The 27,916-nt window shown below is 49.3% G+C and overlaps 12 protein-coding genes across 12 annotated transcripts; 5 read left to right on the plus strand and 7 right to left on the minus strand.

The window, feature by feature from the left end:
- Positions 1–1,347: 1,347 nt before the first annotated feature.
- GIQ15_02164 (stress responsive A/B barrel domain-containing protein) lies at positions 1,348–1,786 on the minus strand (the record flags this gene model as incomplete). The annotated part of the gene is made up of 2 exons (XM_033549581.1): positions 1,348–1,569; positions 1,688–1,786. 2 exons carry the CDS (start codon positions 1,784–1,786, stop codon positions 1,348–1,350), a joined length of 321 nt encoding a protein of 106 aa, XP_033406742.1.
- A 626-nt stretch (positions 1,787–2,412) lies between these two features.
- Positions 2,413–3,474, plus strand: GIQ15_02165 (uncharacterized protein; the record flags this gene model as incomplete). Its single annotated transcript, XM_033549582.1, has 1 exon — positions 2,413–3,474. One exon carries the CDS (start codon positions 2,413–2,415, stop codon positions 3,472–3,474), a length of 1,062 nt encoding a protein of 353 aa, XP_033406743.1.
- Positions 3,475–3,663: 189 nt separating this feature from the next.
- On the minus strand, positions 3,664–5,053 carry GIQ15_02166 (aminotransferase, class III; the record flags this gene model as incomplete). The annotated part of the gene is made up of 3 exons (XM_033549583.1): positions 3,664–3,870; positions 3,931–4,512; positions 4,571–5,053. 3 exons carry the CDS (start codon positions 5,051–5,053, stop codon positions 3,664–3,666), a joined length of 1,272 nt encoding a protein of 423 aa, XP_033406744.1.
- Positions 5,054–6,016: 963 nt separating this feature from the next.
- GIQ15_02167 (uncharacterized protein) lies at positions 6,017–7,386 on the minus strand (the record flags this gene model as incomplete). Its single annotated transcript, XM_033549584.1, has 6 exons — positions 6,017–6,049; positions 6,110–6,241; positions 6,299–6,860; positions 6,951–7,094; positions 7,157–7,192; positions 7,352–7,386. 6 exons carry the CDS (start codon positions 7,384–7,386, stop codon positions 6,017–6,019), a joined length of 942 nt encoding a protein of 313 aa, XP_033406745.1.
- A 563-nt stretch (positions 7,387–7,949) lies between these two features.
- On the minus strand, positions 7,950–9,343 carry GIQ15_02168 (uncharacterized protein; the record flags this gene model as incomplete). The annotated part of the gene is made up of 4 exons (XM_033549585.1): positions 7,950–7,996; positions 8,052–8,417; positions 8,471–8,555; positions 8,609–9,343. The coding sequence occupies 4 exons, from the start codon at positions 9,341–9,343 to the stop codon at positions 7,950–7,952; spliced, it is 1,233 nt and encodes a 410-aa protein (XP_033406746.1).
- A 1,503-nt stretch (positions 9,344–10,846) lies between these two features.
- GIQ15_02169 (1,3-beta-glucanosyltransferase) lies at positions 10,847–12,635 on the minus strand (the record flags this gene model as incomplete). The annotated part of the gene is made up of 5 exons (XM_033549586.1): positions 10,847–11,490; positions 11,556–12,299; positions 12,371–12,396; positions 12,452–12,489; positions 12,543–12,635. The coding sequence occupies 5 exons, from the start codon at positions 12,633–12,635 to the stop codon at positions 10,847–10,849; spliced, it is 1,545 nt and encodes a 514-aa protein (XP_033406747.1).
- A 2,460-nt stretch (positions 12,636–15,095) lies between these two features.
- GIQ15_02170 (6-phosphogluconate dehydrogenase family protein) lies at positions 15,096–15,974 on the plus strand (the record flags this gene model as incomplete). The annotated part of the gene is made up of 1 exon (XM_033549587.1): positions 15,096–15,974. One exon carries the CDS (start codon positions 15,096–15,098, stop codon positions 15,972–15,974), a length of 879 nt encoding a protein of 292 aa, XP_033406748.1.
- A 94-nt stretch (positions 15,975–16,068) lies between these two features.
- On the minus strand, positions 16,069–17,322 carry GIQ15_02171 (F-box domain protein; the record flags this gene model as incomplete). Its single annotated transcript, XM_033549588.1, has 3 exons — positions 16,069–16,178; positions 16,256–17,168; positions 17,263–17,322. The coding sequence occupies 3 exons, from the start codon at positions 17,320–17,322 to the stop codon at positions 16,069–16,071; spliced, it is 1,083 nt and encodes a 360-aa protein (XP_033406749.1).
- A 682-nt stretch (positions 17,323–18,004) lies between these two features.
- Positions 18,005–18,907, plus strand: GIQ15_02172 (alpha/beta hydrolase fold protein; the record flags this gene model as incomplete). Its single annotated transcript, XM_033549589.1, has 1 exon — positions 18,005–18,907. One exon carries the CDS (start codon positions 18,005–18,007, stop codon positions 18,905–18,907), a length of 903 nt encoding a protein of 300 aa, XP_033406750.1.
- A 358-nt stretch (positions 18,908–19,265) lies between these two features.
- Positions 19,266–20,762, plus strand: GIQ15_02173 (rRNA processing protein RRP8; the record flags this gene model as incomplete). The annotated part of the gene is made up of 1 exon (XM_033549590.1): positions 19,266–20,762. The coding sequence occupies one exon, from the start codon at positions 19,266–19,268 to the stop codon at positions 20,760–20,762; it is 1,497 nt and encodes a 498-aa protein (XP_033406751.1).
- Positions 20,763–22,457: 1,695 nt separating this feature from the next.
- GIQ15_02174 (spindle pole body component) lies at positions 22,458–25,137 on the plus strand (the record flags this gene model as incomplete). The annotated part of the gene is made up of 6 exons (XM_033549591.1): positions 22,458–22,689; positions 22,744–22,924; positions 23,078–24,417; positions 24,544–24,731; positions 24,788–24,996; positions 25,056–25,137. 6 exons carry the CDS (start codon positions 22,458–22,460, stop codon positions 25,135–25,137), a joined length of 2,232 nt encoding a protein of 743 aa, XP_033406752.1.
- A 517-nt stretch (positions 25,138–25,654) lies between these two features.
- Positions 25,655–26,828, minus strand: GIQ15_02175 (uncharacterized protein; the record flags this gene model as incomplete). The annotated part of the gene is made up of 3 exons (XM_033549592.1): positions 25,655–26,371; positions 26,427–26,699; positions 26,769–26,828. The coding sequence occupies 3 exons, from the start codon at positions 26,826–26,828 to the stop codon at positions 25,655–25,657; spliced, it is 1,050 nt and encodes a 349-aa protein (XP_033406753.1).
- Positions 26,829–27,916: the final 1,088 nt, after the last annotated feature.

Consider the following 27,916-nt stretch of genomic DNA (forward strand, 5'->3'; position numbering starts at 1 on the left):
CCGAGAATCAGCGAGCTTCGCCATACCCTAGAGGTCAACCATAAACGTTAGCCGGGCTATTCAAGGTCGAGAAGGGGATATAACTGTTGCCTGGCCAAGATAGTCCCTAGCTTTTGCCAGTGGGCGTTTGCAATGGGAGGGGTCTTCGCCGGGCGACGGATATAGATTCGGAGGAAACGGGGAGTAAGCGACTAACGGTCTAGTTTCTCCCTTTGGACTGAATACCCATGCCAATGAGTTTGCAAGGACGACGAAGACAAGCCCGATAATTATGGTCCAACTACTCAGACAAGTTGTAAAGTCAGCGCGTGAGTCTCGTAAGATATAGATATGATGCTCCTTACCCGCTAGCCATGTTTTCCTATTGTATATTTCTTAATCTCAATTCATCCGTCTTCGGTTCGAGATGCTCCTGGCGTCAGGATAGAGCGAAAGTTGGTCGGAGGCGTGCCGTGGGAGGCGGAAGCGAGGACTCTGAAGTTGCGACTAGAAACGAGGACCCGTGTCTATATGTCTGAAGATAGATTCCGTGTGAAATGAGCGTATAGACAGCGATGTTTCCTCGATGCTTGACGCCTTCAGCGAGTTGAACCTCCAAGGTGAAGCTACGGATGATGTAAGCATATCACGGTCACGTGGATATGCCAGCCTCCCGCCTTGATATAGAACATTGACACAATCTACAAGGACGTAGCAGCATCACTCGCTGGTTAACTAGCTGGTTACTTGAAGTTATTTGACCGCGTGGACTATCTCTGAGCACTCTAGCGTTGGCGGTTGGCATCCCCATATCCATTGTGAATAGTCCTAGAGACACGCAGCTAATGGTGAGATTTCAGGATCAAAGATGAATTCAAGTCTTATAAATGACTGATGTAAGAATCTTCAGGCTACTCTGGGATGGTTATGGGCAGCATTATGGGCAGCCAGAGATGGCTGATCCGAAATGCATGTCGTGCGAGGTCTTCGGCGACCGCAATCCCATTATTCTATCGTCTGTTCAACGTGCAGAGGGTTATCGATCCCGTCAACAGCAAGTTAGACTGGTATATAGTTACAATAGAACTTACGACAGTTACATACGGCGGAGCTTTTATGTCTTGATACTGGTTGGCGCGGCTGCTCATACATGTCACAGCAGGGGCGGGATAATAACCGTTAGTTATGAATGACATAGCACTTTATAGTACAAGATATATAGCCAAAGGTATCCCAGCTTGATGACCCAGATTGATAAATCTTCTAATACAGCTGACATCGTCGACCAGATTGCGGAAGAAGGCGGTTCATACAGGCAACCCCTGAATCAACAGTCTCCATCTGAGCATATGTGGCACCTCTGATCGCCTAGCTGGATGTTTCGATTGGCTCAAAGTATGTCATCATGATGCCCTCCAGCAACGGCTTCGCAACGGTCTTCAGGGCGGCATGGGCCTTGCACTCGTTGTCGTAGAACTTCATGTCGTCCTCGGAAGCAAACTCGGAAACGACGGCGAGGTTGTAGCCCTGACGGCGCTGGTCCTCGAAGGTCGATCCGGCCTTCACCGAGAGGATATATGGGGCACCATCCTAGCAACATTCGGACTTAGTTAGCCGTCGCTATTACTTATCGTCATTCGCGAGTGCGATCTCGCTCGTCCAATTCCAGCGGGAGATCCGTAGGCCGTCGGCAGTTTTATCGGCTTACCTTCTGGGCGTCCTTCTGCATCGTGCGGTACAGAGCAAGGACGGACTTGCGGTCCTCCTCCTTGGGGATCTTGAACAGAGTTACGCGGCAAATCGTCATGGTGATGGGTATGCTCCGTAAGGTCTATGGCTGGGAAGATAGCAAAATGTTTGGCCGTCAATGCTGGTCACCAGCGCCTCGCCCCCTATATATGTAGAATCCAGTATATGCCCCGCCGGCAAGAGTCCGATAGCCGCTTATTAACGGTGCTCGTTTTCAGCTTGATCGAAAGCTATCAAATGGTATACGGCGGGCGAAGGGCGTGCATCCTATCACCGATGAACATATCATGAACATATCTGATGAACAACGGTGTCTCCAGTGGCTATACGATATCGCCTCGGTCTATACTTCGCATCGTTCCATGGGACAACCTGGCAGATAACTAGTTAGCATGCTAGCTAATTGGTTAAGCTTCAACGCCGCGAGCGATGACGTCTATCAAAAAACTTCAAACGCCCTTGTCTTTCATCTCCAAGGGTTGATAGGACCGTCCCTACGACAAACAACTTCGCGCTCCCTTCAATTGAAATAGCTGCTTCCCCCTTTACCGTTTACCGTTTCAGCTATTAAATCCCAGATATACCCCGGATTATTCTCTCGCTCATGCTCTCCTGCTTCACTCTCGTCGACCGCTCCCATAGTACATACTACATGCTTCTCCGGCCCTGGCTCCCCAGCTCTGGATGTCCTCATATATCAACAATGGCGCCTCCACTCCTCTTGTCGTCAATGACATCGGTCCTGGGGATTTCCGCAACCGTACCCAGGCCGTCCGCACGCTCTTTACGGCGATACTCGCTATAGCTATGTACAACTGCCTGGAGCTCTTCGTGCTTATCTTCCTGACTTTCAAAAAATTCGAGGGCCTCTACTTCTGGAGTCTTGTCCTGGCGACAGCGGGCGCCTTGACTGAATCGGTATTCCTGGTGTTATTTTACTATATGGAAATACTGCCTGTGATAGCCTTCACGTTTGCCAGCATCGGTTGGTGTTTCATGATTACCGGACAGGCCCTCGTCCTATATTCGCGACTCCACATGGTCCTACATAGCCGACTAGGCCTACGACTCGTTCTAGCAATGATAATCCTTACAGCAATTCTCTTTCACATCCCGGATATTGTCACCGGGTATGGATCTGTGATTAGAAATAGAGCACTGCCCATGTTCACCAAAGCGTTTCATGTAATGGAGAAGATACAGTTGACAGGCTTTTCGGTGCAGCAATTCATCCTCTCCGGGCTCTACCTGTACCTCGCGGCAGGGCTCCTGGGCTTCGTGTCCGCAAAAGCTCGTCGAAGGGAGCTATACCGCCTTATCGCGATGAACATTGTCATCATCATCATGGACATGACCCTTGTGACCTTTGTGTATCTGAATTGGTGGGTGGCGCACGAGTCGCTAAAGCCGTTCGTCTACAGCATCAAGTTGAAACTGGAGTTTGCAGTTCTGCGCACATTGGTTTCCATGTCGAAATCCGCTTCCAACGAATTGCCGGATTTCGTGGACCCGGATCAGATCGATAGAGACTTCAGGTATGCACAAGCTATACCGATGACGGGAGCACGCCAACGGCGAACCGGCTCCATGATATCTGAAGAGGTAGGCTGGGACCAAACGAGTACAGCGCGTACAAGTGACTCCAGCTTAGCGCAAGCAAATGGTCAAGAGACCGTGGGGTCTATAGCTCCGTCTCAACCTGTCAGTATGACTACCTACAAGAAACGCACAAAAACATATCCTTGAAGGTCCTAACGCAAAAACTTGTATTTGTTTGGGATTCAATCGACATATACAATTTTTTGGCCCTTCGTTCGGTAGCGTTTCTAATCAAAAACTACAGGCTTCCCCTGACGCTCACGGCAGGGCATAATCTCACATTCCATGCTGAGCCTTTCACACGAGCATTGAATAGATGCACTTCCTGATCGGCCGTTAGCTATGGTACAGCGGGTTTGAACCATCTGTGGTCCTAAATGCCTCCTCGAGGATATTCAACCCTTCCTCTAGCTGCTCCTCTGTGATCACAATTGGTGGTGCAATTCTCAGACACCCATAGAAGCTACCCTGCGAGGATAGCATGGCAGAGACACCTAGTTCAAAAGCATGCTCCGAAAGACGTTTACCCAAGCCAGTGTCTGCCTGTTTAGTGTTACGGTCCGAAACGATTTCAACTCCGGCCATTAGCCCACGTCCACGCACCATACCAATGCAGCCGTATCGAGACATTAGACGGTTCAAGCCCGCATGCAGAACCTTTCCTAGCATGGCTGCTCTTGCGACGAGGTTGTCCCGCTGGACAATTTGGAGCACTTTGAGGCCAACAGCAGCGGGGAGGGGATCATTGACGTGGGTGGTATAAAATAGGAAGCCTGCCTTGTCTGCCTCAGCTGAGATCCGGTTGCTGGTTATCGTCGCCGCGAGCGGGAGACCATTGCCCAAGGTCTTGCTCAGGGTCAGAATGTCCGGAACAACTCCGTCATGGTTTGAGGCTATGAGATCCCCACAGCGTCCCATGCCGGTTTGCGCTTCATCGATAATCAGAAGCATTTTTCGCGCCTCACAATGCGCTTTCATGGCTTTCATATAGCCTTCTGGCAATGTCATCATACCTCCAGAGGAGAGAATCGGTTCCATGATCACGGCAGCCAGGGATCCGCAGGATTGCTTATCAACTAGTGACCAGCCGTAATCCAACTCCGTTTTCCAATCATATGAGCCGTCTGGAAAACGGAATATGGAACGATAGTCATCTGGTGCGGGCAACATGAGATTCCCTGGCATCTATATCCCCTTGGTCGTTAGAGGATGTTTGATAGGGGGTAAAGGCATGGTAACTAACCGTTGGCCCATAACCAGCTCGACCATTCCAATATTGAGCACCATTCGAACCAAATGTCATACCATGCCAACTTGCGGCTAATCCCACAATCTCAAACTTCCCGGTTACCACCTTCGCCAACTTGATAGCGCACTCGTTGCTCTCGCTTCCAGTGCTTAGAAATATAGCCTTATCCAACCCAGCTGGCAAGGCGCTTGTCAACTGTTTCCCCAATTCGATCACAGGCGGAGATACCATGCTGCTATACACATGGTCAAGCCCGGTGGCATGTTTGGTGATTGTTTCGACGATTTCGGGATGGCCATGTCCGATCAGACAGGACATTTGCCCGGATGTCCAGTCCAGCACCCTTTTACCGGACGCTGTCCAGAAATATATGTTTTCCGTTCGCGTAACCACCTCGGGCAGGAATTCAGAGCCATACTTTAGCAGGCAGGCATCCGCATCCTTGAGGAGGGAGGCGTTGTCTGCCTTGTCGTACATATCTAAATATTTATAAAAATAATTTAATTGATGTTAAGAAACCAAGAGGTTTATCGGAGGAGAGTGGTTCACTGCGATCTGAATGGGATACATTATTTCTCAACGTCCAGCACTGCGTATTTATATCAAGTGTATAGCATCGAGTCTTCATCGACAGAGCAAAACGTGTGGAGAAACTAAACGGGACGCAATCACTACATCCATCTCAGAAGGAAGCCTATACCGAAGTACCTGCATATACTTTTGGCCTTTCACTAGGTTGGTCTAGCATCGTCCGTATATTCTGGGTCCTGATTACACCTCGTCTTCCCCTCGATACGGAGTTACTGGAACAGCCGCAGACGGCCGGGGTACAATCATATTCTAGACCTTGTTTAAGGGTACCTTTCATGAAATGTAACAGATAAAGGATGCTACACTATAATCAACGTAATACGGATATGGCGGAAAGGGGCGAACGACCGCCGGTTATACGGAGAACCTCTGCCGAGTGCTATAAGTAAACATTCACTAACCCTTGTACATGTCTGGTGTCTGCATAGAACAATTACTGTTCATTTAGCTAGAATGAGGCTTGGAGCAGTTAATACAAATATAATGATAAGAATAAAAGTAGCCAAGAATGAAACTGGGATCGAAACAGGGGCAGTAATGGCCAGAGCAACGTACAGCACGCATGTATACAGGCAGAGAGAGAGCTACGATTCCACGCAGGGATAACAGAGAGTACCCCGTAATATCAAACTAGGGACAACAGACAAGGGGTTGTAGCAATTATCTAACCAATTGGTTTGGGGAAGTGGATAACATGAAGATAAAGATTAAAGAGTGCCTCCGCATTTGATTGAAGGTGAGTGCCTGGCGCTGTTCCCGCTATAGAACCATTTGTGTCTGCCGCATAGGGCAACGGGTCTGGCGAAGGCGATTCTGGCAGGGCGTAAACGGTGGGTGTTGTAGACATTTTTACGCGCCTTCTCGACTCTTGCGGTAGTTTGCCTATTTGCCAATTTAAGTATATTGTTACATAGATACGGGTCGCGGAATATAAGGTCATACCTCTTGCTCGACCTGCAGGCCGTCAACGATGGGGCCAAGCTCACTAAGGATCTCGTAGGCCTTCTTGTGATATTCAAGCTGGGCAGCGATCAAATCTGCCAGGTTGCGCAGTGGCTCGGGGGTATCGATGACCTGTACCTGAAGTTAGACAGCGAGATTCGTGAATTGCGGGGTGATGCTGTCACTTACATTCTTCATTACACCGACGGCTTCCTCGGTCTGTCCAACGAATTCATCTTCTGCCTGCTCAATCTCAGCACGAGCATCCTCGCTCAAATGGTCCATGTCCTTGGTGGCTCCCTTGGCCGCCTTGGTCGAGTCAAGCATAAGTCTCGAGTTCTCCACATTCCTTCTGGCCTTGGTAGCGAACATGAGGTTTGTGTTGAGGGTAGTGTTCCAGCCTGCAAGGAAGCGAGACTGGATCTGAGCATCCTGAGCCAACCGTGCCTCTCCGATCTTTTCAGATGCGAGAGCAAACTTCTCTAGACCGATAGCCAATTGGTCCTCGGTGCCGGGAGTGTTGGCTTCGACGATGACATGAGAACTGGCGAGGGCGGCGCGGGCAACGGCATGACTAAACGTCTTTGGCTGAGGTTTCGCGGAAGGTGGTGCGGTCAGAGCAGATTGTGCCTCTCCCGGGGAAGAAGCCTGAGAGAGGAGCTGAACTTTCTCGCTAATGGTGCGGCCCAGGTCGTTGAATGATTCGCGAATGTTTGGTGGGTAATCATAGGCTTCATTCGAGTATTGCGAGCTGAAGAATGGGGGAGCCGAGCTCGGTTAGCTTGCTGAACACATGGTGTATTGCACGGGATATATGGCAAGTCATATGCTCAAAACATACGTGACCTGGAGGAGCTTCTGGTGGACAGTCTTTAGAGCATCGACTCGCTTCTCAAGCTCGAGGTAGTCATTTGGAAGTTGAGTCTGGATATGAAACGGCGACGCGCCGACATAATAGATCAGTATAGTTCTTATAGGACTCCCCCTGTGTAGACGGTGCGATGTACTACCCTCTCATCAGCCTGGCCAAGCTGCTCCTTTACATACTGCTGTGTCCGCGCGGCGAAGGGGGTGAAGGTGGCACTGTGTAGTCCATTGAATTAGCTATTTGAATACATCACAAAGCAGGATAGACGTCTCGTTTGGTCATGGCGATGGTGCGCCAGGTTGCGTTGCTGAGCTGATGGTACAACTCTAGGGCTATGGGCAGATGGGGGCCAGTTCTGATAGAGGCGTACATACGTGAAGTTCTTCCCAAAAGCTTGGACTTTATCCATGGCTGCGACGTTCTCCAACTGTGCTGTATCTCTTATCGAGCAAGGGGTAATCTGCAGATAGCCAGATGAAACGGTGATGAGCAGCTGTTTTGTTCGTGAAGACGCTCAACTCGAGGGTTCCAAGTCCATCGCTCTAACAAAACAGCTCGCGCATGCGTCAGCAAGGGAAGCTGACTAAGCGGTCCTCACTTTGATGAAGATGAAGATGAAGATGAAGATGAAGATGAAGATGAAGATGAAGATGTAGGATGTTAAGGTCACGATGAAGATGTTACGATGCACGTTTGATCATTATCGTATTATTTAGATCAGGTCATTATACAGTCTATTTTACGTTGACACGAACCTGACTCGCCACTCCTATTTGCAAACCACCATCACCCTTGACTCCAGAACCACAACAGAGAACATAGGAAAGATATAGGAACGAGTGTTGAATATACCAGATGCATGAGATGGTAAGAAATAGTGAGAGATGACAAGATAACGAACAGGCCAACTTCTGGCTGACCTTGAGCGCCGCCGGGGCCTCTGTCGTGAATGGGGAGATGCTGTATAGAGCATTAAGTCAAAGTTGCCATCATGGCACGGAGCAGGCGAGGAGTTGGGGCTAAACAGAATGTTAGCTGTATGAATCCATGTTAGGCACACCAGTTGATACATACCTTTATGGTCTCGCCTGACAACGACCTCTGCTGGAGGTCCTTCAATGGCCGCCATCACCCTCATCTGCTCTCTTAGTTCACGCTCAGACGGGCGGTTGCGGTAAGGGACCAGGAGCCGTTCCGGGTGGTCGTCTTCTACCTCTAGAACGCGGATGGGAGACGATCGTCGACGGACGTGTCTGGGTCTGGGTCGTGGGCGTGGAGATGGAGAATACGCTCTCACCGGCCGCAAGACTTCCATGGGCGGAGAGGGTGTTCTGGCTCTCCGTCGTGATACAGACCGACGCCGTTCGACAGCAAGGGGGGAATCTTTGGCGCCGATGATCACTGTCTCCTTCTCCTTGGTCCGCTTGGCTGTTGTAGGTACTATGAGATGTCAGTTAATCTTTCTCTAGCCTCTAAAGAATAACGGTACGTACCTCCCTGACGCATCACTTTGCTATATTCGACTAGCTCATGGATGCGTTCGTCCGTAAGGACCTTGGATATCATGATATCCTCCTCCTAAGACGCCAAGTTAGCTCTTGCATATTGATATACACATAGAGTCGGCTTACATATTCTTCAAACTCGTAGCCGAGGTCGTCGAGGGCGCGGGGAGCAACCATATGCTTGGGTATACGGGTCGTCCCCGGCCTTGGACTCGGCCGTCTAGACTTCTCGCGGGGAGCATCCGGTCTGACGCTCGAAGACCTCCTCCCCCGCGGGGTTGCGCTTCTATTGCGTCCACTCATGCTCCTCCGAGCGATATCATCACCGAGGTGAGTCTCTGAGATGCGCAGCTTTTCAAATTTAAGGTCGGAGAGCCTATTGGGGCTTCGTTTCCTGGGCGTAATGGGCGGTCCGTAGTCATCCCTATCGTACCGTCGATAGTCATGGGAGCGCTTCGTAGTCGCGAGGTCAAACCTGTCCAGCGAGGACTGACGACGGAGCAGCGTTGGGCGCCGAAAATCACGGTCGTCGCTAGCGCCTCGAGCCGGGGATGCGTCTGGTCGCCTCCTCGAGGGAGTTCCAGACTCTAGATGCTTGTCGTTGTACTCTCGGTCGGCTCGTCTGGCTGGGACGAGGTGGTGGTTCTGCGTCTCGGCGGGCTGGAGGTAGTCCTGGACGCTGCTGAAGAGCGACCGCCTGTCCGTACGATGCTCTCGCTCGTCCTCTACCGACGGCGGACCCCTCCGCGGCCGCATCTCGCGGTATGGCGCTGGCTCCTGTCGTGCATCACGCTCTTTCGTAAAGCGCTCTGCATCCCAGCGGTATCCGCCTGCTGCAGAGTTCCCTGTCGCGCCTGACATGTGGACCAATGTGTGTGTTTCCTGGCCGCTGCCGCACTGCAAGAGACCCGACTAACAGACGCGGGTCTGATCTGGCTGTGATCCGTGGTAGAAGCGTACGGCTCGTTCCGTGACTCTCCCGTGGATCGATCACTTGGTCAGTTGTCGACGGATGATTCAAACTGATAGAACCCGCAATATCAGGTAGTCGTAGTATCAGGTAGTCGTAGTATCAGGTAGGCCGTAATTCAGGTGGTCTCCGTATTTCAGGTGGTCTCCGTAATTCAGGTGGTCTCCGTAATTCAGGTCACCGATGCTTGTCGATGCTTGTAGACGATGGTAGATGCTTGTAGGAGATGGTAGGAGAGGGATAAGATATAGAAGTGGGAGCCTTGCTATGATGACATCTAGTCCTCTTCAAAGCTGAAAGTCAAAAGTGCAACAGGGATTCGCAGACTCGGTTAAATAAGTTATATGTCATATTCTCAGCAAGCAGCAGTGCTCTTATATAGCTGTAGCTATCACCAGCCATGCTGCCGGTCCAGCGCCTAACCAGCTGCCATTTGCTGCCACTTACCTGCATGGATGCACTCCCCAGAAAGGAAGAAGAACAGCCCGTTAGCTAACTAGTTAGTTTAACCGCCGAAGAGCAGGGACCCGGTTGTTTCATCATGGTTATAAAAAGAACATCTCAGTTATTTCATGCGCTTACCCAGCCATCTGCACTCCTTTCTGGCCCCAGAAGTGCATTTCAGTTCCTGATAGCCAATTGTTTCGCCCTTTCTGGTCTCTCTTCAGACAGGCCGTGCTTACAGTCCGTCCTGGCTACAGACAATGCCAATAATAGCCTTTGTTAAGGGATGTACATCGACAGGTACAAAAGGCGAAAAGCCGGAGATATGGAGATGATAGCTTCACACGTTTCAGCTGCTCATTCACTGCTCTCTTCAACGCCCGGCAGGTAGACAAGTAAGCTGTCTCCTAGCCCTGGATCGACTTCCATTGGGCATGCAAGTGGATGGGATGGCTTATGGCGATAGGTTTATTGGCCAGGTTCAAGCCAAACCCTGGAAAAAGAATGGCCCCTGGCATCATCTTGCTGCTCTTCTTCCACTTACGGATGGCCTGCCACATTGCATATTTGCCCGGCCTGCGCTGTGCTGCTGGTCTCCCGGTCGTTCGGGGTTCGGGGGGGATGCTCGGGCAGGGATCGATGAGATCATATCGCCCCAACTGCAGCCAGTACGGTGATGGAGACACTACTTTGCTCCTGCACTTGCGCGGAATATGTGCAAACACAAGAGACAAGACAGGTGATCTCTGCTCTGGTTAGGTAGACATCGACGAGGCTTCTTGGGTGCTACTGATGGACATCCACGTCTAGATATGTCGGCGATGCCTCGGGAATGCCCAAGTGGACGGAGAATTGTCAAAGTGATACAGTTTTATTTTCCTTACGACGTAATCCCTCCCTTGTCACAGGATAGTTATACTGGATAAGTGATATGAGGACTCAGCCCAACTCTACAACAAAAGCATCCCCAATCCGGCAACGATAGCACATCCCAAGTATACACCGCCAAACGCCGAGCCAGAGACTTCCCAGATACTAGCATTCAACCACGTCACCGCATCGCTCTGGGATACCTTTATAGACACATGTGGTTTGACGGTGCAGACGGGCTTCTTGACCGGTGTCTGCGTGGCTGCAGCACCGCCAAAATGACAGGCCGTATCCCCGTGGCCCTTCTTGACCTGCTCCTCATAGTAGGCATTGAACGCCCAAGAGAGCTGGTCGATGGGATTACACATTCCGTATGTTCCATAGATACCCCCGGTTGCATTAGAGGCGATCCCATCACAGGCGCTAGGTGAAAGACCGCAGACTGTTGAAAATAGCCTTGACAGGTCTTCGTCGCGTACGGAGGATTTGGCTCGGCAGGTGATAGATCTAGTCATGCAGTCACATAGCTCCTTGTCTGGAGTTGGAGGCAGCCTGGACGAGGCTTCCCAGTCACTACTAATAGTAGGACATGGGGCATTGTCGGTATGCACTGGGGTGTAAGCAGCCATTTTTGGCCCCTTGGGTGTGACCTTCGCCATCTGGCTGGCAAGGGCCGTGAAGTCTTCGAGTTTCTCAACGCTGGAGCCGGATACATCGACCAGGCCTGGAAGACTGATTTAGCGATGTTGGCCCCCCTCGCGCAAGCGTTTCAAGGAGATATGTGCTTACCGTAGTTATTCTGTTCCTGGAAATACATGTAGACGATCCCTCCAGACCAGATAGACGTCATCTTGGGGCCATAAATGGCCTGCACCTCACTAAACTTCCGGGGCGAAACGGTATTGCATCCATATTCGGCGAAAAACACGGGAACATTATATTTGGCAAACTCCTTCGTGCGGTCTGCATATCCAGAGGTTTCAAAGGTAGAATCTCCACACCACTCGTAGATGTTATATCCCCAGAAATCAATACGCTCGTCATCCGTGCCGCAGTCGAAATAAGCAGCGAGGTTTAGCCGAATATCTGCGTCATCATCAGTTGCGTACCCAATGCCCATCGGCCGATATCCCTTCTCATATATGTAGGCCTTCATGTCTCGTACTGCAGCCTTTACAAAAGCACTGGCGTCGGTGTTGGCCCTATCATTCGCAACTTCATTCCCCGCAAAGAAACCGATGACGTTGGTATATTTTGCCAAAGAATCAATCACAGACGTATAACGAGCATACAGATTAATGTCCCATTCGGGCGAGTTACGGTCGATTGACTGGGACGGCTCGGCCAAGTCAGCAAGAACGTAGATACCGGCATCGGCGAGCAAACGCATGCATTCGTCGTGGTTCTTTTCAGGGTGAACGGCGTATACGCGAACTACGTTAGTCTGTAGCTCCTTGAGGAAAGGGATATCTCTTCTGCATCCGGCGGGGTTTGCGAGGGGGTCCGAGTACGATTCGACCGAATTGTCGCCATCTGTGGTAAGAAAGCGGCTTGCGTTTAGCTTACTGCTGATTCCGTATACTGATTTGAGTATGAGTTAATACCTTGATATGCGACTCCTTTGATAAAGCTATGGAGAGGTTAGTTCTGAGAACGAAGTCACTCCAAGGGACGAGTATACGAACAACTGCTGTCCGCTGGTTTTGTAAAAGAAGCGAGAACCCTAGTACTATGTTAGTTATATGGGCTTCCTAACTAGGGGGGCCTCCAGCGTACTTTGATCACGATGGGGTCAAGTTCAGCGGCATAAGCAGGGAGAGCACAACATGCTGCTAGCACGATAGATAAAATAGTTGCCAGAGGCGCCATGGTGAGTGTAAAAGAAATATTCCAGAAGGAAATTAGATATCTTATACGTCTGTCCAACAGAAAACGGGTATAAAGTGATGGCTGTGGGATGGTTGTATGGATGAATAGCGTCCCTCACGCTGCTCATATTGGTTTATTGACTGTATATACACATGGTAGGAGCCCCAGTCGATAAGCATCCTTCCTATACTGTTCATATAGACATGTTGCCACAGGAAATTCCCAAAATACTACCACATTTCCTTGGTCGTGCTTGCCTGGTTATGAGCTTGATCGTGATATAGGCAGGAGGAAGGCAGGAGAAAGATTGGAAGAGCGTAGTTTGATCATTCTCGACATATTCAGTCATATACAAGAAATAGATGCTGAAGCTGGCAAGTCAGGGGTATATCTTAGTGTTGAACGGAGATTCGGTGTAATACTGCCTGATCGTACGAAACACGTTAGTCAACTACGCCGTTTCATTAAATATCAGTGTCAGCTCTCCATCATCGAACAAATGCTACGCCCGGCGTTTTAACGCCTGTTTCAGCTGTAGCTGGCATCTCCGCGATGGCAAGATACATGGCCGTATGAGGAACATAAATAGGAGCTCAATATCGTGTATTTAGATGATCAGTGCTTGATAGATTGAAATCTCATAGATTGCTCCAGACCCACCTGACCAATCAAATCAATCAAATATCTCGTATCTCAGACTTAGAGTGGTCATGAAAGGCAACATAGAGCCAGCTATGTATTATCAAGGAGTGCTAGGGGACGATAGAAGTGGCACTTGTACAAGATATCATTCTTGGGTATATATATAGAGCTCCAACGCCAGAGTACGGCCCAACATCTCATATACGGTGCCTGATGCCCAACCTCTGCCAGCGAAGAGCAGTGTATATGGCCCTTTGAGAGGAGATAATCACGTGCTAACTGCCAAGAATAAGAAAGTACCTGGTTGAAAAAACCACCGAAACCACACGCCTTAAACCACTCGGCCAAAACACAAAGTGCACAAGAGGTTTTCTGCTCTTGGCAATGGCATGACATAAGCGTACCTGACCTCGCTTTTGAGCACATTTTTCAACTTGGTCCTTTCTTGCTCTTGGCAGCTGGATATCTCGATCCTGATAGGATAGATTTGCTTATTAATCAGTCACCATAGCTCAACTGACCTCTGAACCTTAATCTTTTCTCAGCGAGGTCAGATGAGCTCACGGGGGGCAGGTCAGGTGAACTTTTCACTTTGGTCCTTTCGTGCTCTTGGCAAAGGTCCACGGAACACGGAGGAACTTAGCTCCAGGTAGTCAAGGCTCTCGACCTTAACGGCTTAGATAATACACTGCGGGAATATTTCGGAAGCTCTCGGCAGTCGGCAAAGTTATATACGACGTCGCATGTATAAGAAGCAAGATATGCCAGCCTTCATACCCTGTTGAGTCAAGTAGCTGCTTGAATTGATGGCCTGTTTGTGTCTATACTTCCCCATTAGAGCTATAATCTAAAAGAATTTTCCATTTAAAAGACATTTCCCAAGGGTTTACGAATATCCTGACTTGAGTCCTCAAAGAGTGCATTTCTATTACTATCTCTATCCATTACTACTGGTCCCTATCAGCTTGAGACAAGAGCCTGATAACATATCCCGTCCCTCTTATTAAAATGGGAGAAGATCAGGTTGCATGGATTGGGCTGGGGAACATGGGAAGGGTATGGCAGACTCTCTCTTATAGCGAAGATTACATCTACAATACCCATACCCAGTCTCTGCTTGCTACTATCCTTGCATATTCCGTTTACTCCTCAGCTTGTTTGCCCTTGAACTCACATGATATATACAATATCACTGCCTAGTGCAGCTTAGGAGGCTGGGCGGCATCTTCCCCTGAGTGAATAACACATCTGGGGCCCCTTAAGTATTAGGTCAAGCCAGAGTAATATAACCAGGAAGGGAGCGTGGCGCAGCGGTATACTGACTCAGATACCAATGCGATAACCCCACGAACTCATGCCCTCAAGTGCAGTGCTTGCATAAGCCTCGGATTCTCCTGCATCCTGAACCATCTACGGACTTGTCTGTCTGTCCAAGGACATACGGGTGAAGCTACTAGCGCACGAGCGGTTGAACATAGCTTCATCTAGTCTGAACGGCACCAGACTTGCGTAATGAGAGGCTTGCGAATCGTGCCCGCTGAGTCTCGAACCCCTTTTTTTTTGCGTTCTGCATAGCTTCACATATCAACTTGGGATAGACGTGATAGGGCTGAGGTGGACGCCAAACGTGCCCGCCGACGCCCTGGGTTTGAACCTCGCTACTCTCTCTTTTTCTTTTTTGGTTTATTTTATTTTTATTTACCCTCCCTTTGAGCCCTGCATATACAATATATCTATAACCTACCCATACTACACAGTCCCTACAGCACATTTATATCAAAATGCACGCTTGACTCAGACTAACCTATTCTCTAGGCAATGGTCAAAAATATCACGGAAAAAGGCTCACTATCAAAGCCACTTATAGTTTATAATCGTACAGAGTCCCGAGCTATCGATCTTGCAAAGACGCTGTCCCAGCAAATCATCCCAGTCTCAACAGTCAAAGAAGCAGTTGAAAAGTCTACAATAATATTCATCTGCCTGGGCGACGATGCTGCTGTCGAAAGCACAGTTGATGCTGTATTGAAATCTACAGACGTGGCAGGTAAATTATTCGTGGACTGCTCTACCATCCACCCAGACACAACTCGTCGTCTGGCACAGCTCCTCGAATCCTCAGGCGCATCCTTCGCTGCTTGCCCTGTCTTCGGCACCCCGTTGATGGCAGACGCTGGGAAGTTACTATGTGTTCTTGCCGGACGCAAAGAATGTGTTGACCGCGTCACACCATATTGCACCGGTGTGATGGGACATGCCGTAATCGATCTATCGACCAAGTCAGAGAATCCTGGAATGGCTTCTATGCTAAAAGTGATGGGAAACACTATGATATCTCAAATGGTTTCTGCCATCTCTGAAAGTCTGGTCGTCGCTGAAAAGTCCGGACTGGGCGTCGATGCGTTGCACAGCTTCCTTGAGGTGATCTTCCCGGGACCATACGTGGATTGCTCCAAGAGGATGATATCTGGAGATTACCACCAGCGTAAGGAACCACTTTTCGCAGTTGACCTTGCCAGGAAGGACGCAAGACATGCAATGGAGATGGCGAAGGCGGTGGATGCTAGGATGAAAGGGGTGGAGAGGGTGGATGAAATGTTACAGGCTGTCAAGTCGCATTCAGGCGAGAAGGGAGACCTTACTTGTATCTACGGCGTCGCAAGAGAAGCGGCGGGGATGAAGTTTGAGAATAATTAAAATGGACAGCGGTTGAGGCCATGATTAAATTAATTAACTAATTAGGATTTACGGTGTCTAGCCAGCCAGGTCTATGTAGGGATCTATCTACGGACTAATGAGGACGGAATGCTCTTAAGACTACCGTCTGTTGCGATCCTGTCGCTTCTATCTCCTCGGCCTCTTCCATAGCAAAGAGCAGTCGACTGGATCGTATCACAAATTCTAGTAGTAGAACAGGTCAGCGCTCGCTATCTCGCTCTTGCACTAACGTTGAAGGAGGGGGTGAAGCGTCTACTTACCATCGATCTCAATCGTGTAGTACACGATGGTATCTGTCAAATCGCTGACTCCACGCAGGAACCCACAGCTTGTCACCTCCTGAGTACTGCCGATATGCAGACTTAGTCCAGAGTCCATTTTGGGGTCCACCCACTTCACATCTTCTTCTGTTAACGAGTGATCTACCTCGTCGGCCAGGTGCGAGTGGGTGTCCGAATCAGAATCTCCTTCGTACGGGTCGGTAAAATGTCGTGGTGACGTTAAAACAGGCTGTTGGGCCAGCCAGTCCCTCCAGAGTCGTACAACCCCCTTGGAGACTATAACGCCATCCGGTAGACTGTCACCGAGCAGCTTGGCGTAGACACAGACTTGGGAGAATGGCTCGGCAGAATCGACGAGAATTCGAAAAGGGGCTACTCGACTGTTTCTCGATGATGTGTTCTGACCGCCCAGAGAGTTTTTGCGGCCTGCCATGAAGCCTCCATTGTTGACTTTACTCCCGCCGAAGATTCCTCCTATCCCTTCCGAGCCTTCATTTTGGTCGTCTATGGTGAACACCTTCCAATCAGGCGAAAACATCGACTCGAAATGCTGCATTACCTTAAACCGAGTGTATTGTTCCCTCAGCACCCCTAGGTCGCCAATAGAGAATACATGTTCTAGCGATAACAGTCCCTCCAACTCTTCGGGGTGTTCGCTGGGATCATGGGGTAGTGTCCTGGTGTCGAGGTATGTTCCTATCGTGCGTCCCTGCGAGGCCACCCTGGAGGGCAGATGGCAGTCCAGCCGAAGAGTATATTGGCCCTTCAACTGCCTTATGGCCGCGAGCCTGTGGCTCAAGATGTGGCAGATAATGTTGTAGAACCGAGACGAGACATTCGTCCACTGCAGAAGCTCACGTGAGGGGAAAACTTCGAGGATGGTGATGAGAAGCTACATAGATGCAAGATTTAGGTTAGTCGGTTCAACAGCCAGCTACAGCTCTAGATCCACAGACAGTTGCGTCCTTTCAAGTGTGATGGCTAACCTCGTAGGGAAGAGAATAAAGGGGCGGCGAGCTGCCTCTGGTGCACTCCATGTCTCTCATATTGTGTGCAAAAACTCGATAGCAGGACAGTTCTCGACCAGGCAGCGCTAGACAAGACTAAAAACGGGAATAAGCATGAAGAAGGAAAAGAAAAGAAAGACGCGGACGATCGACGCCGTTAAATAGAGAGACGGTGCCGCCCCTGGTGTGTGTTTTGGTCTCCAAACTCCCCTTGGCCTTGCGATGCATCTTTCTTCGCGCTCTCCACAACTTCCCGCCAAGAGCCAAGTCTAAGCGCCAGTAGAATTTCAGTTGCGGAGGATTAGTCATCCGTTTCTTGTAAACACTTAGAAACGCTTAACAAACACTTATCTCGACCTCATCATGACTATCAGACTGTTGTGTGTGGTATCCCGGTCGATACGAAGGCTTACTTATTAGATCTACAGATCTCCCCTGAATATGGATAATGGCGGAGACACGGCAGCTATCTTGACTCCAGGAGGAAGGGCTGCTCAGATGACCAACCAGGCCCTGGCTAGATATCCAACCCATGCCCGCCATGTGTCAGCTGTCGAGATCGAAACTCCTTTTACACTGAAGTAGCTACGGACGTGATTTGCTGAGTTTATGTGTTAGACTATTCTAGCCCAACTTTAAGCTCGTTACCTGCAATTTCGTAGCCGTGAGGCTTCAGCCCGTCGGTATGGAGTTAGCTTCAAGAGATAAAACGGTTTCATCCATGGTCGACATTGGAACACATCACCTCTTCATATCTATCAGCGGGCCCCCGCGTTCTGACCGGGATCCCATTGCCATCATACTTGCCGGCGCCGGGGATGTCACTTCGTCGTACGTCGCGGTCGAGAGGCTGGTAGCATCGTTCTGCCGCATTGCCATCTATGACCGGTCTGGGCTCGGGCACAGCGAAGATGGGCCACAGAGACACACGGCTACCATTGCTGCCACTGAATTACATGCACTACTGAAGAATGCACAAATCGAACCGCCCCTTGTATTAGTTGGTCACTCGTACGGCGGAATCGTGGCGCGCGAGTACTTCCACCTATACCCTGGTGACGTTGCAGGCATGGTTCTCCCAGACGCTGCTACGGAAAGAATGAGCGAATATTTCAGGGTACCCGACCCAAACATCAACGCAGTGATGGGCACTCTTAAATATTCGCAGATTACAGGGCTACGTGATGACTCGAAGCTATCACGAGAAGAATGGAGGACACGAGCAGCAGACATATCTAGGGGTGTGATAGCCACTCAAGCCGAAGCAGCGGCGTTTATAGAAGTTTGTGAGACCCTGGGGGAAAAGGATCAGTATAAAATCTGTGCGATGGGTGACAGACCGTTAAGCGTTATTCGCTGTAATAGCGCAAGGGACTATCAGCGTATCTACGAGAAGGGTGTCGAAGCAGGAAATGGGACTGAAGAACAGCAGTGCGCGTTTCGTCAGCTGTTGGACCGATGGGACGATATCGACCGCTCGTTAAAAGAAGATCAACTCCAGTTGTCGTCCAATAGTCGCCTGGTTCACGTCCCTGATGGCGGACATCATGTTCATTTGATCAGACCAGATATTGTTGCAGAAGAGATTCAATGGGTCAGGGACATGATTTTGTCGGGACCCTAGCCGCATTCTAACGTATATCTATCGTTTCAGGTTACGATTACTTTTGTCTATCCATGAAGGGGTGTCTTACAAGAAGGGATACTCAAGAATTTTGTTCTACTAACCGATTACTGTTAGTTAGCCCGTTAAGTCGGACTTTGATAAATCGTAGTAGATCCGTAGATACCTATATTTTGTTACCTTGAAGCTCAAATAAACTTCTTATCTAAGCGTTTACATAATCGTTATGTATTACGTCAGCGTTGGTGTGTAACTTGAACCTTATTTGGAAAGCTTACTCGGAAGTTTTTTTGCATCATGAACAATTTATCGAAAAATATACCACGGGCGTGGAATAACGACTGATTTGGAAGCAGCCATGTTCGCAGTACCAGGGTGGTCCGTCTCGTCTTCTGAGCTAAAGCTCCAGAAAGAGACGCCCACAGCAAAAGATGTGTCTACACCCAAGACCCAAGAAATTGGAGGCTCATATAAGAAGCGGAAGAGAGAGCGTGGAGCGGATACTGATGGCGGAAAGGTCACAAAATCAAACGTGAATGAGATGTGGAAAAGATACATTGAAGGGGAGGCGCCAAAACAGAAGAAAGCACGACCAGAAAAGGTAGAAGCTCAACGTGAGCGGGCAGACGGGAAGGAATCGAATGCGAAGGGAAATACCGAATCACATAAGCCAGCACCAAAGGCCAATAAAAAGGCTAAAAAGGGAAAGGCAGAGAAGCTCTCCAAGAAAGATCAAACGACTGGCAGCAATATGACACCTCTAGGAGCTCGTGAGCCTGTGGTGACGGCCGACAATACTACTCCGTCCCTCCCACCTCCACCTCCAGCGAATTCAAATTTAACACCACTTCAGCAATCAATGCGACAAAAGCTATTGTCTGCTAGATTTCGTCATCTCAATGAGACGTTATACACAACTCCTTCTACGGAGGCAATGGAGTTGTTTACAAGCAACCCTGAAATGTTCGCAGAGTACCATGCTGGCTTCTCGCGCCAGGTTAAAGAATCATGGCCATCCAATCCAGTTGATGGATACATTGAATCCGTTCAAACTCGAGGAGCCGTCCGACCTCAACATAGGGGACAGGGAAAGAAGCCAGCCCCGAGCAGCTCAAGCCTCCAACCACTTCCAAGAAGACTTCAGGGACTTTGCACCATCGCCGATATGGGGTGCGGTGATGCACAATTCGCCCGCGCTCTTGCTGCCTCGAAGAAGCAATTGAAACTTAAGATACATAGTTTTGATCTACACGCCCCAGACTCCGTGATTACTAAGGCTGATATTGCCAATTTACCGCTTGAAGACGGGAAAGTAGACATTACCATCTTTTGTCTCAGCCTTATGGGGACTAACTGGGTCTCGTTCGTCGAGGAGGCGTGGCGTGTACTCAGAAGTGACGGTAAAGGCGAATGCTGGGTCAGTGAGGTCAAAAGTCGGTTTGGGAAAGCAACTAAACATAAATCCGCAAGAGGTTCAATTGGTCAAGTCAAGAAAGACAAAGGGAAGAAGAAGAAAGGCGAAGATGGAGAGGAAGATATTGGGGAGGAGATATTCGCTGAAGATCAACATAAAGGAATGGATGATGATCAAACGGACATCTCGGCTTTTGTGGAAGTCTTTTCTTCCCGTGGGTTCGTTTTGAAGCAGGAAACTGTTGATAAGTCGAACAAGATGTTTGTGAAGATGGAATTTATGAAGCATGGAGTGCCGAAGAAGGGGAAGTGGGCAAATGCGAATGGCCCGATTGAACCGAAGAAGGCATTTAAGAAATGGGGTTCTGTACCCGAGGATACGGGGCTAACTCCTGAACAAGAAAGCAAGGTGCTGAAGCCGTGTGTTTATAAGCTGAGATAGATATATAGATTCTTGATATCCAGGACTCTCAAATGCAATTAGCTTCATAGCGGTCATCACCGTATTCAGTTTGCTTACAGCTAGTTACTAGGCAACTTCGAAATTTGGATAACCGACAAGGTCTTCCAATTAAGTCTATGAAGCGTTCTTGCTATGGGCAGGATTCAGCCCAGAGTGATTTAACTCCTAACTCCACGCTAATTTCCTCCTAATGTAGATACAACTCGGCCCATGTCCTCGTCGCTATAGATCTGGAAACCTTTCTCTTTCGTGACGCTGGCCAGCTGAACGTTCTTCTCGTCGAGCTTCTCCTCCATCACTTGTTTCAGGGTCTTGAGAACTAGAGTCTCGGCTTCAGCCAGCGTCAAAGACCGGTGATATTCATTTTGTAGTTCAGCCTGTGCACCCTCGCTTCCAGATCCTATAGCCTTCGCATCGTAGCGATAAAATGTTCCAGATGGTTCCGCATGGTACCTATAGCATTAGAATTCCGTCAGCAACTGAAAGTGTATGTCCCGTAGTCGGATAAAGAGGGAACTGTACAGTTGCGGGCCATCCTCATCGTGTCCTGCAATCAACAACGCTACTCCGAATGGTCTACTCATCACGCTCTCCTCGCCATCAGCTCCCTCTCCGAACCGTAGAGCAAGATCACATATCGCCTGGGTACAGCTTTCGACTCTAAGAGGCTCTGAATAATGGAATCGATGATTCTGGGTCTCCACTCGTGCGTGTTCCACCATTGATCTGGCATCAGCCTGCAGACCAGACATTGCACATCCTATGTGTTGATCTATCTCAACGATCTTCTCGACTGACGACGTTTCAAGCAGGGTGGAGGTAACTCGCTTCTCGACACCGAGGACAACACCCTCGGAAGTGGCAACCTACATGGCGAAAAGCAATATACGTTAGAGAGATCCTCCGAGGCTGCTTCATTAACAAAAAATAGAGAATATCACTTACTCCGATAGCAGTGGAGCCCAACTTTATAGCTTCGAGGGAGTACTCTACTTGGAAAAGACGGCCCTCCGGGGAGAAGGTGCTGTAGGGCAACTGTATAAGCAACTCTGCGACTCAATACACCACCATAGGGGGGCAGTATATGCTTACTTGATTCCACGATCTAGAGAGCAGTCAGTATAGGCGCCATGTTGGAGGGACTATGCAGAGGTACTTACCATACTCGGACCGGGCGATGAACATGTTGAAATAGTGAAGGAGAGGGTGCGTTTTTCAGCAGATACCTATGATAGCTCGTATATGTGTCGGAGGATGCTGTATCGTCGTCCCTGAAGCAGCTTTATGGAGTCCTGGTCGAAAGCTGTCCTGGCGGTGGAAGCTCCCTCTTTGGTCCACGCAAACAGACAAGTGCCTGGGCAGAACACGCTAAACCCAAAGGGGAGCTGCGTAATCATCACGCCGGACGCGGTTCTATCACACTTGCGATCTGCCCTAGATAGCTATCAAGTCCGGGGAAAACGAAGGGACAAAGACAGGTTTCACGCCGGGTTTAACGCTTTTAAATGATTTATGATTATGAATTCCCCTTCTACCGCGAAGTCCAGGGCGGCACATGAGCGCGCAGCGAGCTACAACACCGTAAACGGCAGGCCAGGGGTCCCCTCCTCCGCCCGCGTCCATGGGAGGACAGCTTCCAGACACGAGTCGCCCTTCTCGCGAGAGACTACTCCGATGGCCGAGGGACGGCCTGCCGCAAAGCCGATAAATAAGAGCCATATCACGACGAGTGAGGTGCGCTCAGAGCGGACGAATGTGATTACCAGGGAGAAGATCCAGACCAAACGACCAGGCAAGGAGAACGTTACGCCTGGTAGTCCGAGAGACTGGGATAAGTCTCGCATGAAGAAGGACCATCACAGAAGCGGTTCGGTAGCAATGGCGTCAGATAAGCCTCAAGTTGAAGGTCAATTGTTCATTGCGCCCAAAAAACTACTTAAAGTACTAACATATCAAATAGTACCATGGAACCCAACAGTGTCACTTGTTCCTCACTCCGCCGCGCCCCTTGCCTGCCGGGTTTCCGTTCCGCCACTATTTTCAGAGGTACCGCAGTCGTTACGCCCCGGATCTCTGCGAGATATGTCCCTAGACGGCCAAGAAGCCGCAATTCTACAAGACCTACTATTTGTGTTTATGGGGTACGAGGGCCAGTATATACACTACGCAAATACATATAACCCTTCTGTAGAAACAGACCGTCTAGTGGGGCCCTCTTTTCAGATCATGCCGGGTCTAGATCCAAGCTTAAGGGACCTGACGATGTCTATGTTAAAAATGGCTACACACTACAGCGCAATGGAAGCATTTGTAGAAGTGCAGAGCAGATCGGAACTTGGCGCAGTCAACCATGCTCTATGTGCAGCAATACGGAAGCTTCTAAAGGATTATCTGATTATGGTTGCCCAATTGGAGACCCAGTATATCAACAACCCGAATTTTACACTACACGTCATGCACCTCCATACGATGCCTACGAGCCAGACGCTAGCCCAGCTTTATTCCCTAGGACAGGAACTTTTAAAGAAAAACTCGCTATTGGCGCAAGATCCGGATGAGTCAATCGACGATTTCGATGATGTTGATAATATCCTAGAACAATTACGAGAGGGAGGGGAATTGGCTCCTGGGAGTATGTCTAGCAAGAAGCTCTGCAAGGGTGGAAATGTGCTGGGCCTTATCAGCCAACGTCTCGCAACATTTTCAGGTGATCCCGCAACGGGAGTACTGCTGCAAACCTTGCTACGGGAGGCCAGTCGACCTTATATGACCATGTTGAATGAGTGGCTACACCACGGTGGGATTAGAGATCCGCACGCCGAGTTTCTTATCAAGGAGCAAAAGGGTATCAAACGTGATAAGCTTGAGGAAGACTATACCGACGAGTACTGGGAAAAACGATACACAATTCGTGATAACGAGGTCCCTCCACAGCTGGATGCCGTTAGAGACAAGGTCCTATTGGCAGGCAAATACCTAAACGTTGTCAGAGAGTGCGGAGGTGTTGACATTAGCAAGGAGGTGAAAGACGTTCCCAAAACGTTTGATGATCCTCGTTTCCTCGACAACATAAATGGAGCGTATGCGCACGCAAATGCATCCCTTTTGAACCTTCTATTAACCAAGAATTCTCTTACCACCCGATTCCGCTCGTTAAAACATTACTTCTTCCTTGACCGCTCCGATTTCTTTTCATACTTCCTTGAACTTGGTACCTCCGAACTTCGGAAGCCAGCCAAACATGTCAACGAAGGGAAGCTCCAATCTCTTCTTGATATAGTGTTGCGACAACCTGGCAGCATTGCCGCTCAGGACCCCTTCAAGGAAGACGTGAAGGTTAGAATGAATCAAATGGGGCTGACAAAATGGCTGATGCGTGTTGTGAGTGTTTCCGGAATTGACCAGGATAACCCTGACGGGGGCGTGGAAAAATATCAAACTCCTGCGCCTCAGACTTCTGAGAACGATAAAGATATTATTGGATTCGATGCCCTCGAGCTTGATTACCTAGTACCGTTTCCGCTCTCGCTTGTGATCAGCCGCAAAACAGTCCTCCGCTATCAGCTGGTGTTCCGACACCTTTTATCCTTACGCCATCTCGAGACGCTACTCGTTAACTCGTGGCAAGACCACAGTAAGTCTACCAGCTGGAAACACAGATCATCTGAGCGGAAAGTCGAGCTTTGGAAAAGAAGGGCATGGACTCTTCGCGCTAAGATGCTCGTTTTTGTTCAACAGCTACTTTACTTTTGTACTGCAGAGGTCATGGAGCCCAACTGGCAGATATTAATGAACAGAGTAAATGGTGATGGCACAGAGGCGACGGAAGTGACAGTAAATGGAACGAAGCAAGTCAACAGGACTGTGGATGAATTAATGCAAGACCACGTCGATTTTCTCGACACCTGTCTTAAGGAGTGTATGCTCACACAGGGAAAACTCTTGAAGGTAATATCATAGCTTCCACTATACAGGACCTAAACACTAACCCACTGTTGTCTTAGATCCACTCTAAACTTATGACATGCTGTACGATGTTTGCATCCTGGTCTGCGTCGTCGTTGTCTCGCAGTCTCGCATCGGCGGACCCAGATTTGTCTGGCCCTATGGATTCCTCGAAGAGCTACGATCCTCTCAGACTTGCCAAGCTTGAAGACACTCTCAAACGATACGAGGATCACTTCAGCCGACACTTGAGGATTCTAATGGATAGGTAAGGATCATAGCCGCATTCCCGCTCACCTAGGAGATATAAACTAACCTTTGCATCAGTCTTAACTATTTTGCTGCCACAGAAAGTGTAGTGTTATTGAAACTAGCACACTCATTGAGCGCAATTGGGAAGGAGGAATGATAATATATCTTACGACATACGTATAATTCCTTTCAGTATATCAAGAGCCGTGTCGAGGCCGCTGGTTGCTTCAAGAAAAAGAATTACGGGCTACATATAAGTCTGTCAGTCGAATACAGCGAGACGCGCACACCCAACAATCAGTTAGCTGATGATTAGCTTTCAGTCCCGGCTGAAACTGGGGTATTATGGGCAAACGTGGCTCGATCAAGCTGGAAAGGGGCAAGATAGGGAGAAAACCATTCTGCCCCTAAACCAATCACGCCCACGGGAGGTAATATATCCTCGCCTCCGATATTATTGGCAGGGTGGGGGATTGCTATCATGATTCACAGCCGTCCTGCGGGGGAGAGGAGGGACCATGAGGCACCGATTGAATTATTGATAATTCGCGATAGACTAAGCCGCTAAACCACAGGATATCAAAGAAGTTTATACCGTAAAATACACAATAAACGCCCGACCCCGATGAGAAACGATAAAGAGGGAAGAAAACCCCTTCAATGTCACTTTCAAATCATGCCTTTTCCTTTTTAGAGCTCTTTTTGTGCTTGACTTTCTTCTCAGCCTCTTCTCCATTCCGCGTATCTTCCCCCTCATCCTCTAGCCGCTTCCGCTTCTTCTTTTTCTTTTCCCCCGTATCTTCCTTTGGCGGGATAAAGTCTTTCTCCTGTTCTTTCATTTTCTCCGCTCTCTTCTCCCTCTGCTGCTCCATGACATCCTCCTTCCGAGCCCGTTCTTTAGCCTGCTTGCTAAGGAAATATTCACCACTCTCGATCTGCAGATCAACCTTACTCCTCTCCTGAGCAGGCGGGAACGGCGTGTAGACCTTCTTCGCTTTATCTGTAACCTTGAATGGTTTCCGTCTCTTGCTAAGCGTCTGTTTCTTCAGCTGTGGAAGGAATCTATCCCACGACTCCTCTGCGAGCTGAGGATCCTTGGCGAGCTCTCGTTTAATCATTAATTCTTTAATATGATAGATTGGATGGATATTGTTCATGCAGTCCTCGACGATTCGGCGGACTTCTTTCAATCCTTTGAACGGACCCATGGCAGCAACCGTATTTCCTTGAACGAGCAGGTAGGTACTTGTAAGCAATTCGAGGGCCTTTAACGTCGAGCCAGATGGTCCAAGGATGCGCTGTCGTCGCTTAACGAATCGCTCTTTATTTCGAACCAGGTTACGAATCTTGATAATATCGCACGCGACGTCATCCTCGAGGATCTTCAATGCCTATACAACAATATTAGTATATATATATCCTTGGAAGGAGCTCAGCCATGCTCACCTGTGGCGCCGGTACACTTCTGGCAAGCAGCTTAATCAGATCTCTCGCTTTCAGGATAGCAGCAGGGTCGAATGTCTTTCGGGTAGTCTTGACAGTCATGCTACCCTCCACCAAATCCAGTGTACATGCAATGCCACTCTTCTCGAGCGCCTTGGTTACTAACGGCCATACCTCCCTTAGGTAAACCTCTCGGTATTTAGGAAACAGGCTGACGAAGGAGGATTCTTCTGTAAAAGTCCCGCCTACGTTATCGGAAGGCTTGAACTCATCAATCTATCCAAGGAAAAAAAAAATAACGGTTAAGCTAGAGTCGCATGCAGGAGGATGGCGGGCACAACAAACCTTCCACTTATCAATGTCATCTGTGTCCCAGGGCTTATCCCTTTTATACGTCGACGGCATCTTTCCTTATCGCGCGCTCCTCTGGTCGTCTTCACCAAAAGCTCTCTTGCTATCGACGAAAAAAGCTGCAAGAACCGAAAAATGCATAAGGACGGCCGCATCGGGCAAGCGAGCCGAGCGCTAAGCGTGTACCTTAAAAAGAAGGGAAGGTCTGCCGAGATACCACGTGACTATGTGTATGTTATATCCCTGTCACGTGTCAAAAGTGCCAAGAAAGAGGGAGCTTCCCGCGCTAACCGTAAGCTGAAACTAGCGTGGCCCAGCTATTTTAAGCGACCGCGTTTGGGCCAAGCGCTATCCAGACCTCGGCTTGACTTTTCTTTGGCGCCGGGATGTATTATCTTTACATGGGAGACAGCTTCAGTTCGTGGCAGAGAGTAAGAAACCCCTTCTCCTTCGGCCACTTAGCTCTACCAGGGCTCATGGTGCTGGCTGGGGGGGCGCTTTATACTTCTCCATGGCGGGTGGGTTTTTTTTTGGGCGGCGATCCACACCTGACCATAGCGTTTCCTGGCCCACTGCGCAGAGAAAGATAAATGGGGACGCCCTTTTGACGGCAGAATATGTATATAGTTGGCCGTGGCTGAAGTGCAAGGTGTTGGGATCCAGCCATCCCAGGACGATATAAAACAATGGTTTCGACGCCTCCTGAACCCGAAGCCCACTCCGTATATGATATTCGAGTCTACCCTGAGTTTGTGGGAAGGTTTTGCCGCCACTGATTAGGTTGGCTGCGAACTCTAGTCAAGGACACTGAGTTGCACCCCAAGTCTCAAAAGCATTTTTTCATGGTTAGATATCCATATTTATAGGTTAGTTTAGAAGGACGTGAAGGAGTCACCTGGATAGGATACGAACCAGAGGCCGGCCTACGGGTGTATGTTCTGGTTCAGGGGGGTGTTGGGACAAACGGGCTACTCTGCGGCCCATTTTCGCAGATGAGACTGGCGGTAAAGGGGCTCGAAAGGCTATAATCTCTTGGAAAGAAACATCCCTGGCTTCCATCTACCATGTATCAGTTTGATAACGAGTAGTCTATATGCACAATCCTCAATGCCGAAATGCAGCTTGTACCTGGTAGCGTCGAT

This window comes from Arthroderma uncinatum (assembly GCF_011692745.1).
Source record: "Arthroderma uncinatum strain CBS 119779 chromosome Unknown scaffold2, whole genome shotgun sequence".
NCBI classification, from domain to species: domain Eukaryota; kingdom Fungi; phylum Ascomycota; class Eurotiomycetes; order Onygenales; family Arthrodermataceae; genus Arthroderma; species Arthroderma uncinatum.